General features: G+C 45.5%; 1 protein-coding gene across 1 annotated transcript in view; it reads right to left on the bottom strand.

Moving 5' to 3' along the window:
• Nucleotides 1-9,516: 9,516 nt before the first annotated feature.
• Nucleotides 9,517-12,722, bottom strand: part of SV2C (synaptic vesicle glycoprotein 2C) — a gene marked incomplete at both ends in the record, with an annotated part of 178,614 nt that continues 175,408 nt past the window's right edge. Inside the window, one exon of the mRNA XM_082651005.1 lies at nucleotides 9,517-9,700. Coding sequence (XP_082507131.1) covers nucleotides 9,517-9,700 — 184 coding nt within the window. The remainder of the gene's footprint in view (nucleotides 9,701-12,722) is intronic.

Genomic DNA, 12,722 nt, shown 5'->3' with positions numbered 1-12,722 from the left:
TATATTCCCCTTGTGAGTGATTAGCTTAGGAGTAGGCAAATGATGCAAATTCAACCCATGAGACGGAGGGGCACATCTGCTGGAGGATTCTGAGAATGTTCTCCTTGATCTTAGAAAGGATCATAAAGAGGGGATGGTCCTTCTTCTGGCCCTTGGATTTTTCTGTGAAAATCTGATGTTTAGAATGGCTGGAACCACCTCATGCCCACAAGGGGACAAAAGCCAGTATGCTGAGGATGGCTGACCTAAAAGATGCAGAGAACCTGGGTCTTCAGTGATGTTGCCAAGCCATACCATAACCAACCTTGTAATTGTCCTACCTCCTTTGTTATGTGAAATAACAATTCCCTTTATTAGTAAAGATATTTGAAGCTGGGTCTTCTGTTAAATGCCGTCAAAAGTATTCTTTGGGGGGGCTTCCCTGGTGGCGCAGTGGTTGAGAGTCCGCCTGCCGATACAGGGGACACGGGTTCGTGCCTCGGTCCGGGAAGATCCCACATGCCGCGGAGCGGCTGGGCCCGTGAGCCATGGCCGCTGAGCCTGCGCGTCCGGAGCCTGTGCTCCGCAACGGGAGAGGCCACAGCGGTGAGAGGCCCGCCTACCGCGAAAAAAAAAAAAAAAAAGTATTCTTTGGGGATTAGCAAGTCCACGGAAGCACTTTGTGTTTCTGCCTCCAATGCCAATGCTATAAAGCACAGCACTTTTTCTCATCATGTTCCTCAAACTAATGTTCCAAGCAGGCACTACCAGTCAGTTGGAGTCAATATGCTAGATGAAAATCAGTTTGCCATTCCTGCTCTGGGGCAGAAGAACACAGCATCTCCTCTGCCACAAACTCCCCAGCAAACACTTTCTTCCCATTGGTCCTGGCTTAACAAGTGGAAAGTATGCCTGTGAAATCAAACAATACATCAATACCCATGACACCAGTCCACAGAAACAATTCAAACAAGCCTGAATCAAGGGAAACAGGTTTTCCTTGTGCCCAAGGACGTTAAAAAAAAGTACTTATTTTTTTGAGGGTCAATTGATGTTTGCAAGGGAAGTCAGTCACACAGCAACCTTTATTTGAACATAATGGAGCAAAAATGCTCTTTTATTAATCTGATGTCCATTAAATATCTTTGCAGCTGTTACATGAATGGTAGGTGTCTGGCACATAAATGTATACACATGTCCACGGCTGATTTATGCTGTACACGAGTCATCCCACAGGGAGCATGCCCTCACTCACACAAGGATACGCATGGCTGTCTCGGGCATTTGTTAAAACACACTTGGTCAAACATTTTGGCAATACGGGAATCAGACACAGAGAGGCATACCAGAAAGATGAGTTCACAACAGGACCAGCTGTACTTAAGAGAAAAACTCTAGAAACCCGTAACAGAATTTATTGGGGTTCACACATGCAGCACATATATACAGTACGCTTGGGGTAACGGGAATATTCATAGCAGGAGGGCTTACAGAGCAGTAAAAACAGAAGAGAAACAAGACAAAACAAAACGCCCAAGTGCCAAAACCAAGGAGAGGACCACTGCCAAGATCTCATTGCAAAGGAGAGTGGATTGCTGGTTTAACATGTGTCCAAAATGGAGGTTCACCTGAAAGAACAAACTCTTCTAGGACTTTATTTACAGTATGTAGACATTAGTGAAGGATGCATGGTCTATTCAATGTGCTCCTGCATCACAAGGATACAGAACCGCATTTTGGACGGTATGAAAGCACATACCAAGAAAGAACATTTCTTTTTTCGTTTGTTTGATTTAGGACATAGACTTGGTACAATAAATGTATAACAATAGCAGAGGAGACGAGATTAAGCCAATCTGTCCAGTTCTATCTAGGTAGGCCTGGTGAATGTCAAAGGCAAGGAAGGAGTTTCCTTCTTCAACGCCTACCAAGGTGTGAGAGGGGAGACACTTTGTAACTTCAAACAAATTCATTCTTGTTTGCACAGCATATAATAGTCAATTTGCTGTACATCCTCCCTGAAGGAACGATACTCATAGAGAGTGGCGGGTTCTCTGCACTGTGGGTCTTATTCTGAATCAATACAAACGCAGAAAGAAACCATTTGTGTACCACAGGAGATTGAAATTGCTGTCTTTCCCTCCCTTGGGTTTATGGGCAGTGCTGAGCCGCAAACCCATGGGACTCAGTTTGGTGTGGCCTGGGTCTATGCAGTGGGTGGCCATGTACTGGTCAGGGCTCTAGGTAGCGGCATGTAGGCACGTGATGAACCACTGTCTCGCAGGAGGAGTCTGATTTGTAGCATTTGTCAATATCCGTGGTGTGAATATTCCCACCATGGCTGATTGCAAAGCTACAAAGGTGATGTCACTGACTTGCAGTTGGGAAGTAGCGCTCAGTAGCCCAGCATCACGGGGTTTTTCTCCCATACAGACACAATAAGTGTCGATTACCTCAAGGGCATAGGTACTACTAAAATGAGTAAAATAATTAGAAAGTGATGAGTTTAGAATATTTATTACCTTTGTTTCTAAATATAATTTAACTGTACTTTCACATATTTTAATTTTTTATAATGGCTGTTTCTCAACCATTTTTGGCTCACAGAATTCCTGAAATGATGGGCTCTGAGGAACTGGTTTGCACCTGCTCTAGCCCATCCCTGGCTTTCTACGGCTTGGCCCCTGTGAGCTGCTTGGTCAGTCACTTTCCAGGCACCTGAAAGCTGCTTAGGACCCAGCAGCTGCTTAGAAGCACCCCAGCTTCTAGGGTGGGCCACTAGCCAGTGTTAAACCCTGTGCGGGTCTGAACAGAGGGCTGAGGGTTGCTTTCTCTCCCTCCTGGTTCTGGGCACTCTTGGCACAAAGTGAGCACGGAGGTGGCAGGGTAGGCAGAGAGCGGGCAACCTCTGCAACCTCAGCAGTTAAATCAGAGTGCAAGGCACCTGCTGGCCTTCTGCACCAAGTAGGGCCCTCGGCAGGCACGGAGAGGTGTGTCCACTCCCCCTGGTCAATGAATTCCGGGACCTCGCTGCGGGCCTCCTTGCCTTCCAGGAGTCAAGAATCGAGCTCTAAGACTTCTGCCTCAGAGATGGGCCTCGCTCAGACCTCATGCCAGGGGTGCCCATCCCATCAGGCACAGCAGTCGGGAAGGAGTTGGAAATCTCGCCCAGCACGGGGAGCTGTGTCAAAGCCAATGGTCTAGGGCTTCCCTGGTGGCACAGTGGTTGAGAGTCCGCCTGCCGATGCAGGGGACACGGGTTCGTGCCCCGGTACGGGAAGATCCCACATGCCGCGGAGCGGCTGGGCCCGTGAGCCTTGGCCGCTGAGCCTGCACGTCCGGAGCCTGTGCTCCGCAACGGGAGAGGCCACAACAGTGAGAGGCCCGCGTACCGCAAAAAAAAAAAAAAGCCAATGGTCTAGAGCTCACAGCTCCTGCACCCACACCCCTTCTCTCCATTCCCCCTCCCCTGGGCCTCCCCAGCAGGCACGGTCAGCACATTCCTTAGTCCCAAGGGCCCTGTCAAGCTAGTCCCCGTATACTGCTAGAGTCAAGAGGAGACAAGAGGACGGGAGGTGGGGGAGCGGAAGGGAGAAAGGAGGTGAGTGTGTTTTGCCAGTTGGAGGTAAGGAGGAGAAAGCCAGGGGCAAAAAGGAAGTCGTGACTCTGGAGGGGAGGGCGGAGGGGCACTGACAACCACCTTCTCTCTGCTCTGCCCCTCAGGCCCCAGCACCCAAAGGTCTTTTGCAGCTTTGAGACGCTTTACCATGCACTGGTTTTAAACTGAAATCTGAAAAGCGCCTGCCACTGACTGTCAGAACCTGTTTTCTGGGTGGCTTATCTGCTGTGACTTCGTCACAGGTCTTCAAACACAGAAAGGAAACACCCTGGGAAGCTGAGGCCTGAGGACGTGGCAGCAGCTGGGGGATTTGCTGACTCTGCTCCAGAGAGGACTCCAGCGGCTGCCTGCTCTGAACAGACTTCCCAGCCCCCGCCTCTAGTTTCAGCCATAAAAAGAATGCCCCAGAAGAAACTGGGACTTGAAAACTGAACACCTCTATTTTATGCATTCACTTTGCTGTATAGCTGAAACTGACACAGCAGTGTAAAGCAGCTATACTCCAATTAAAAATAAAATGAACACCTCTATAAAGATGGGGTGATCTCGGCTGCTGATTCTTTTCCTTTAACACCTTAGCTTGGTTTCCCGCCAGGATATTTAAAGAAATAGCACATGCATGGCTCCATTTTTCTCATTTTCCAAGTAGGTACTAGTTAGTAGTCCCTCCAACAAAGGCTGAGCAATTGAGGGGCTTTCTCCTCCTGTCAAAGATAGTCCCAATTTCTGAGTAGTTCCTGCTCTGCCCATGGTAGGCCATTCCTTCTTTCTTTCTTTCTTTTTTAACATCTTTACTGGAGTATAATTGCTTTACAATGATGTGTTAGTTTCTGCTGTATAACAAAGTGAATCAGCTATACATATACATATATCCCCATATCTCCTCCCTCTTGCGTCTCCCTCCCTCCCTCCCTATCCCACCCCTCTAGGTGGTCACAAAACACCAAGCTGATCTCCCTGTGCTATGCAGCTGCTTCTCACTAGCTATCTATTTTACATTTGGTATTGTATATGTCCGTACCACTCTCTCACTTCGTCCCAACCTACCCTTCCCCCTCCACGTATCCTCAAGTCCGTTCTCTACGTCTGCGTCTTTATTCCTGTCCTGCCCCTAGGTTCTTCAGAACCTTTTTTTTTTTTTTTAGATTCCATATATATGTTTATTTCTTTTAAATTTGGGACAATAACACTTTGTGTTTATGGGGCGGGGGTAACAACAGGTAATGGGGATCAATATGAGGACCCCCCCATTATAGATGCTTTCTCTTTCATTCTCCCTGTTTCCCTGCCCTTATTTAAGTCCTGCAAAGGGTTAACTAACTACACACAGCATAGCGCCTCAACCTAGCACATGCAAGTTATTCAATAAATATTTATTGATGAGATGACAAGAGATCAGGGGATGTTCTGCCCAGCTCTTTCCTCCACCCAGTGCCGTTAGCCTGAAACTATGGCCCATGAACTGTATCCTTGTCACTCAAAATCCTGAGATTACTAAACTGGATCAAGGTCTTGGTTGAGCAAGACAGAAGTCAGCCTTGGCAATGGCTGTGCCTGGTTGGTGAGACACCATTGATAGGAGGAATGGTCAATATTTAGAGCAAAAGAACATCACATGGAGAACTGTCACGCCACACCTGAAACAACGAAGGGACACGCAACACATCTAGAAGACACTTACAATTCTGTCTACGTCACAGATTGTGAGAGAAGCTTTACTCAAAACATACTTCGCTTGGCAGAAACATAAACTCTAAGAAACGTGTGGTCCATTTCAGAGTGCCCTACTGTGTAGGTTTCTTTTCATTGCGGCAACTTGACTGTTGTTTCTGTAGGTTTGTACCTTGACTGAGTTCAACATGATATGGGGGTTCATGGAAAACCAAACACACAGCCAACACGCCCTTAACAATCAACCGACTGTCTTTCCGTGATACCAGGTGAAGGCCAAATTCAGACATTTCCGGCTTCAGAGCCTTGAATGCATGAACAAGTGAAGTGCATTCCTGAAGAAATAGGTAGAGGCCATTTTGATATTAAGCAGGAAAAAATGGAGAATATCATATTCTGTTTTGATTGGCAGAGGGAATCAGAAGCTATTCCCATGGAATGCTTTTGAAATGATCCCAGGACTGAGAAAATCTCAATTCTGCCCTAATCTCTTCATTGGAAACTTCTCAACATCTTGGACTCTCCCTTTGGTCACTACATGTCTTTTCCCACCTCTCTCTTGATATCTCAAGACATCCAGAAATGCAGCTACGCAGTTTGGTGCACACGTGAGCTTAGGCTTGGTGAGTTTTGTAAGTGAAGGTGCATTTGCCAACTCAGGTGAAATCACTTTAAAACTCTGCTTCTGAAGGCCTAGGTCTGCATGAGGCCATGCTTCAAGAATAAAATGGAGTAGAGTCAGGAGAGCGATGGAATGCAGCCTTCGTGACAGGACTGTGATCAGAGAGTCTTCTAACTGTCTGCATCCCTACAGGGTGGGCCCTTTCCTTGGCAGGCGCTGGGAACTCTCAAACCAGCAGTGAATGGAGATAACGCTCAGGGTCCTAAGAAGCTGGCAGCACAAACAACACGGGAACCACGCTCTTGCCTCTCCCACGGGGGCTTCCCAAACAACTTCCTGAGCTCTTGCATGTTTATCTATTTCCTAATTTTTCAGTTTCTAAACTCAACCTATTTGGTGCTTGTAAAGAAAAGCTTAGCATAAGAAGAAGATAGTAAGATGAAACTATTTTCATGACGATACTCTAGAATCTTAGACTAGTCCCAGTAGCAAACTAGTCCCAATCCACAGATGGGAAAACTGGGGACCAGAGATGTTCAATGACCTACACTCTCCTCAACAAGATCTGGGTCTCATTATTGGTTAGTGGGGGAATTTGGGCGAGGACCCATCTATCTTATCTCCCAGCATCAGTCTTCTGGGTGTAAGATGACCACTAGCTGCTGGGTTCGGCTTCCAAGGCAGCGAGATTAAATGAGAGGAGGTTAAGACAAGAGGGTAAGACCCATTACTGGGGGTATAATGTATAGGACTTTCAGTTTGGAGCAGCTGGATTTTTTCCTACTGAGAGGACCAGTGATAATAACAGGATTCTGGAGCATTCTGGATTGATTCAAAGAGATATTAGGAAATTTTAGATGGAAAAGGAGTTGGAAATACAGGAGCCAGTGGGAGTGTTTCCTAGGCTTTCATTTGCGCACATGCTCTCATTTTCTTTCTACTGCAGGTGAAATGAGTTGCTGGCTGCACGTCCGTGTGCCAACAGCCTGCTGCACTGATAGAACTGGGAGTTTCTGTTTAATCGCATGCTCTATCTTAATCCTGCTGACCCCAGAACAAGCTGGACAGGCCACACCACATACTTTGGGAAGAACTTGAGCTCTCTCACGGAAAATGACGGTGATGGGGACAACGAGAAGGAGACAAGGACACTGCAGGAAAGTGGAAAAGGTGGTGACCAAGAAGGTTTGTGACCACAGACCGTCCAGGAGATTAGAAGAGATCCCTCTTGGGCCACCTGGGAGGTTTGGATTAAGTGACAAGAAGGTCAAGAAAGGTCATTCTGAAGGGGATGCGTGGTGGCAGGTCTCATCCAGTGCAGTTCTGCTGGCTTATCCCATTCTGACCTAACCCAGGGTTCAGATAAAATACCACGTAGACCGTGCTCTGGAGATGTGATGCCTTTAGAACTACGACAGACATTGGAGACATCTCTAAAAGTAAAGACAGTCCAGTAAGCAAAGTTAACTGCTGCGGAAGATCTACAGACAGCAATACCCATGCATGTTTCTCTTCGTCTTTTGAATGGCTTGGCGGAGATACACATCACTTTTGCAGTTATTACCACACATGCTACATTCAACTAAAAAACCTGCTCAGGTCCCCAGATATGTCTTTTGTAAGAAGATAAATCAAGGGGTAGGGAGGCGAGGACATGAGTACGAATGGAAGAGCATCATACAGAATACGTTCGGGGGTTGTCTGACTGTCATCTTCGTTTGCCAATAATATTCCAGGAGGCAGAGGTGAAAAAAAGTTCTGTTTCTTTCCTGCTTTGTCGATATTGTTCTAATAGATCTCGTCTAGTCTTTATTGATTCTCCTTCGTCCTGCCACCTTTGCAATTTTGGGTTTGAGTTTTCCTGATGCTCTGGCCCTGAGCCCGCATCCCCAGGGAACCACCCTCATCCGGCCAGCCCCCGACCCCAGGCTGCCCCCCCTGTACAGGCCTGAATTACTTCAAGGGAGAGTCGATTAATGGCTTCTGTTCATGAAAGAAGCTTTTCACAGAGCCTCAACTCTGCTGTCTGGAGCTCTCGGAGGATCAGGCGGAAGGGGAGAGAGAGGCGGAGTGGTCTGTGGGGTTAAGACGTCTTTGAATGTAATGACTATTGGAAACAAAGGCTCTCCCTTCCTGGAGGCCCCAGGGCCGTGGCCTGTTGGAAACGCCTACAATAAGTAATAAGGATAACCCTCTAACAAGACATCGAGAGTTTAAAAAAGGACTATTGTTTTAATATGGGATTTATTCCTGGCTGCTGGTCATCACTGCAAGTCTACCTGGAGGCTTCAGGTTTCAAAGATGAGGAAAAAGGACCAGCGTGGAGGAGGGGCAGCCCCAGGGGCGAGAAGGTCACAGAGCTGACAGCCGTGGGAATGTCCTGCCGACCTCTCTCTTCAGGCCCAGGCAGACTCCAGAGGTAACACGAGCAGCCAGACCCACCAGGAGATGCTGCCCTTGTCTGCCCGAGGGCCCCTTGGAGCACAGCAGGCTGTGATTTCACACAGATGCAGCAGCCAGGAACACACCGACCAGTGCACCGGCCTAGCCAGGCCATGCGCATTGCTAGTAGGAAGTCCAATGTCAACTTCCCAGGGGTACCGTCCCTCAGGAAACCGGTCCCCTCGAGGTACCATTTGGCATTTACAAATGGATTTAGGTGTGACTTTCTTCCTCATTTTCAATTTACAACCACTCAGATGACTGAGAATCTCTAGACAAGAGAGTTTGGGTGAAGGGCAGACTCAGGTGGGCAGACCCAGTTAGAAAGTGGCTTTTTTCCCTTGAATCTGCTACCTGACAAGGTCAATGGCAGCTGGGGGTGGGGTGGCAGGTGGGGATGAATGTCGGTCCACGATCCCCCTGAGTTCTGACTTTCTAATATTCTGAACCACATGCCGCAGTCACAGACATAATTACAGGCCCTTTTCCTCGTACTTTTCACAAGTTTCACCGGGGGCTTTCTGGCAGAAGTCCTGCTCGTGCAGCTCAGAGATCTTTGCTGCCAACAGCAGAGCCCCTATTTTTCTTGTCAGCAGAGACAGTCACGTTAACTGTCAAGCCTGAAAGAGCCCCACCCAGCTCTGTTTGGTGTCACGTGGTTTTTTTTTTTTTTTTTTTGAAAGGCCCTGCTGTAACAGCAAGAATTGCTGGGTGTCCTTTTCTAAGTAAACAGGAAATATCACTCTGTTTGAAAAAAAAAAAGAATCCCTCTTCTCAGCACAAATGCGATAATATGCCAACTTATCTTTCCCGTGAATATTGAAGTAGGAGCAGCCCAGTCCTCTTATAGCAGCCCAGCCCTCTTCTTAGCTTCTGAACCTTCAGCGAGCAGAATCTCCGGAAGGCCCGGCTGACCAGCACATTTAAAAAATCCTTCCACTGATTTCTGGGAGGCAGTAGCATCACAGTTAGGAAAGACAACGATGCATGAAAACAAACAAACAAACTGCAAAATCACATTTAAGGGGCGAGATGGTACGCATCTACATTTTAGTCGCAGCAAGAATTAGTGTTTTGGTATTTGACCGCTTTTCTATATCTGAAAAAGCTGGAGCCTTGAGTCAGTCGGGAGAGTTGACACGCGGCAGCAGAAAGAAACACAGGATGGATGGCTTTTTTTCCATTACATCAGGACCTGGGTTCGTGTGTCAGGCAGGCGCAACCCCACCAGTCCTCCACATACGAGCACGGTGGAGGCCAGCAGGATGGGGATTGCTTTGGTGATGCTGACCAGGGAGCCGAATATTAAGTTTCCGAGGACGGCCGCTGCTTTGCACAGTGCATTCAAGAAGCCAAAGCCTGTTGCCCTGCAAAGGACAGAGATATGGACAAGGTTGAGAAAGTGTCTTCCAAGAGTCCAACTTTAGACACAAATGTCTTCTAGGACAATTTTCAAAGATCTTCAAGTAGACTGTTTTGTACGTCCTTAGAGTAAGTAATCAAATATTTGTCAGCACATTTGCAAGTAGAGAACCCCAGCTGTTGGTATTGTTCCTTCAGCCCTCTGTTGACTTTCTTGCCACCTCAACTGATTCTTATTCTGCCCATGAGTTTATTGTGAAGAGAAAGAGAAAGGACATTTCAGGGGGTCAGAAAAGTTACATTAAATTGAAATGTATGACGAAGTATTTCTTTAAATTTTACTTTTTACTCCCTATTTCCTCTTAGCTTAATTCGTGTGTGAGGTTTTAAATACTTAAAGTACATGGAACTTTCAGAGAAAATCAGGGATGACTGGGTTGTACTTGCATCGTTCTGGTACCATGGAAGTGAACTATCATACTCTTGTCCCAAATGTTTTTGGTAGCGGGCAGAAACTGAACCCTGAGCTGGGTGGCCACCAATGAGCTAGTGACACATTTCTTACACACTCACCAGAGTCCTAGGTGGGAAATCAAGTCCAAGACAATATTACAGAGGAAATCAGATTGTAGGCCCATAGAAGATCTTGTTTAACTCTGCTGACATATAATATGTGCACGTGGTATATGAATAAGACACATCCCATTTCTTAAGACATTCTTTGGAAAAGAAAAATTTTACTATCTTTATGGGTGTTGAATGTAATTTTACTGTGGTTTTCTAGGCAAGAAATTTAATTTTGTTCATAAGAGTACGGATACTGCTGACATCATGAGGTAATATGGATTTCCTCTGCCTTATGCCAGCTCCCTGTTTTTTGCCCGTCACCGGGTATATGTGTGTAATAAAGGCATATTGAATGCAGGGTTAACTGTTGGATACCTTTATCCCCCTCCAGAGGGAAATGCATTTTATATACCGTAAAATGCAGTACTTAGTACACATCTTTCTTTGATTGATTTGTAAATTTGTTTACTGTAGGTTTTCCTTTGGCCAGTCAGAACAACTACTCTTCACGACGTATGCTATTCCTAGTGATATTTTCTACAATGTGTAGATATTTACTGTGGGTATTATCCAGCCATTCCCCTTCCCATACCATAAGAAAGGAATAAGCACCCCTCCTGTGCTGTAGGAACCGAGCCATTGATTTTGCTGGTGAGAACAGACATAAGAAACGGCAGCAAAAGCACTGCCTTTCTTTTTTGGCCAAGACACCTAGAAAGTCGAGTAAGTGGCCTCTGCAGTGTTGCAAAGTTGCCAACTGTTTGGATCTTGGAAGGGGTGTAACAGAATCTCTGATGGAGAAAAACAGGAACTTCTTGAGAAGAGGGTAAGCTCATTTTGTATTCTTCCTCTTCTTTTTGGTTTGTTTTTAAAGAAAGAGACTAGTAATAGCAACAACCACCAGAAAGATAAGGAGATTTAATGTACTGATAACTATTTTCAAATGAAATTGCTTGAGGTTACACACTGAGTACCATAGAAGACTTAAGCAGAATGACATCATCATCTACCCCACCCCCACCTCCATGGAGAGGCCAGGAGGCCAAACTGCCTATTTTTTTTTTTTAATTAAAAGACTTCTTTTGAGCAGTTTTTGGGCTCCAAAGAATTGAGTGAAGAGAAGAGAGAATCTCCATATAGCCCCTCACCTTCCACCCCTATTATTAACATCTTAGTACATTTGCTACAATTGACGAGCCAATATTAATATATTACTGTGAACTAAAGTCCATAGTTTACATTAGGGTTCACTGTGTTGTGTATTCTATGGGCTTTGACAAATGTATAATGACATGTATCCACCATTATAGCATCGTACAGAATAACAGTTTCACAGCCCTAAAAATCCTGGCAGCCACAGATCCTTTTACTATCTCCATAGTTTCACCTTTTCCAGAATGTCATATAATTCAAATTATTTAGTATGTAGCCTTTTCAGATCGGCTTCTTTCACTTTTTTTAAACTACATTTTAGTTTCTAGATTCTAGAGTCATAAATTACCCAATGCATCTCATGGTAGTGAGATAAGCTGTATTGTTCTGGGGAAAATGTCTAGCGTGTATGTTGCTGATAAGCGAAAGGGAAACATTCTGTATGAAGAAGTCTCTTGATGACAAAACTTCAGAATGAGCCATGAGGAATTTACATCTGGGTTAAAATAACCATATTTTGCCAAGCTATAAACCTCTGGTACAACTCAGAACAGGGTAAAAAATACAGGCAGTTATCTCCTTTCATTACCGAAACTATAACAGAGGAATAGACGACTTCCTGAGATCTCCAAGCAGCAATAAGAGAGATGCATCAGGAACATCTGGTGTCAGAAGCCGCTAAAAAATACGATCAAATTCTAATTTCTTAAGAATCTCCGTTTTCATTGATCAAGCAGAGGCAGTTCTTCAGATAATAATCTGGTGTGGCTATAAAGCACATAGCCTCCTTAAATTACTGTGGGCATTCCAGAAAACATGACTGTCCTTTCCTTGGATAAGTAAATTATTTCTTCAAATAATTGAAGCTGGAGGGTGTGATTTTCTACACACAGGAGACACAGTTGTATTAGAAAAATTATTCTCAAAGTGGTTCTCCCTTGGGGTTATCTGTTTATCAGTAAACAAGCTTTTAGTTCATTTATTCCCTTGTTCTTATTTAAAGGAAGGTTATGAACTTCTGCAGACATCCTAAGCACAAGTCCCTTTGTCCTCATCAAGGCCTTGGAGGGTGGCGAGCTCAGAGCTGGCAGAGCCCAATTGAACTTAACTGACTTTCCAGCAGTAGGAAAAGCTACTGCATTTTTTTTCCAGACCAAAGATGTTCTGTGTCTTCTCTTAACCAACAAGCACCCAAGAGGAAGAATGCAATAATCTGTTGTCTTTTTACAAGTTCCATCCCTTGTTCCCCTACCTCTCCAGCCAGAATCCTTTGTTTTCAATTCTTGCTGAACCTATTTCTTGAAATCT

The sequence above is a fragment of the Grampus griseus genome, assembly GCF_964374135.1.
Source record: "Grampus griseus genome assembly, chromosome: 3".
NCBI lineage: Eukaryota > Metazoa > Chordata > Mammalia > Artiodactyla > Delphinidae > Grampus > Grampus griseus.
The sequence above is the reverse complement of the archived record's forward strand: the minus strand, read 5'-3'. Positions and strand labels throughout refer to the sequence as shown.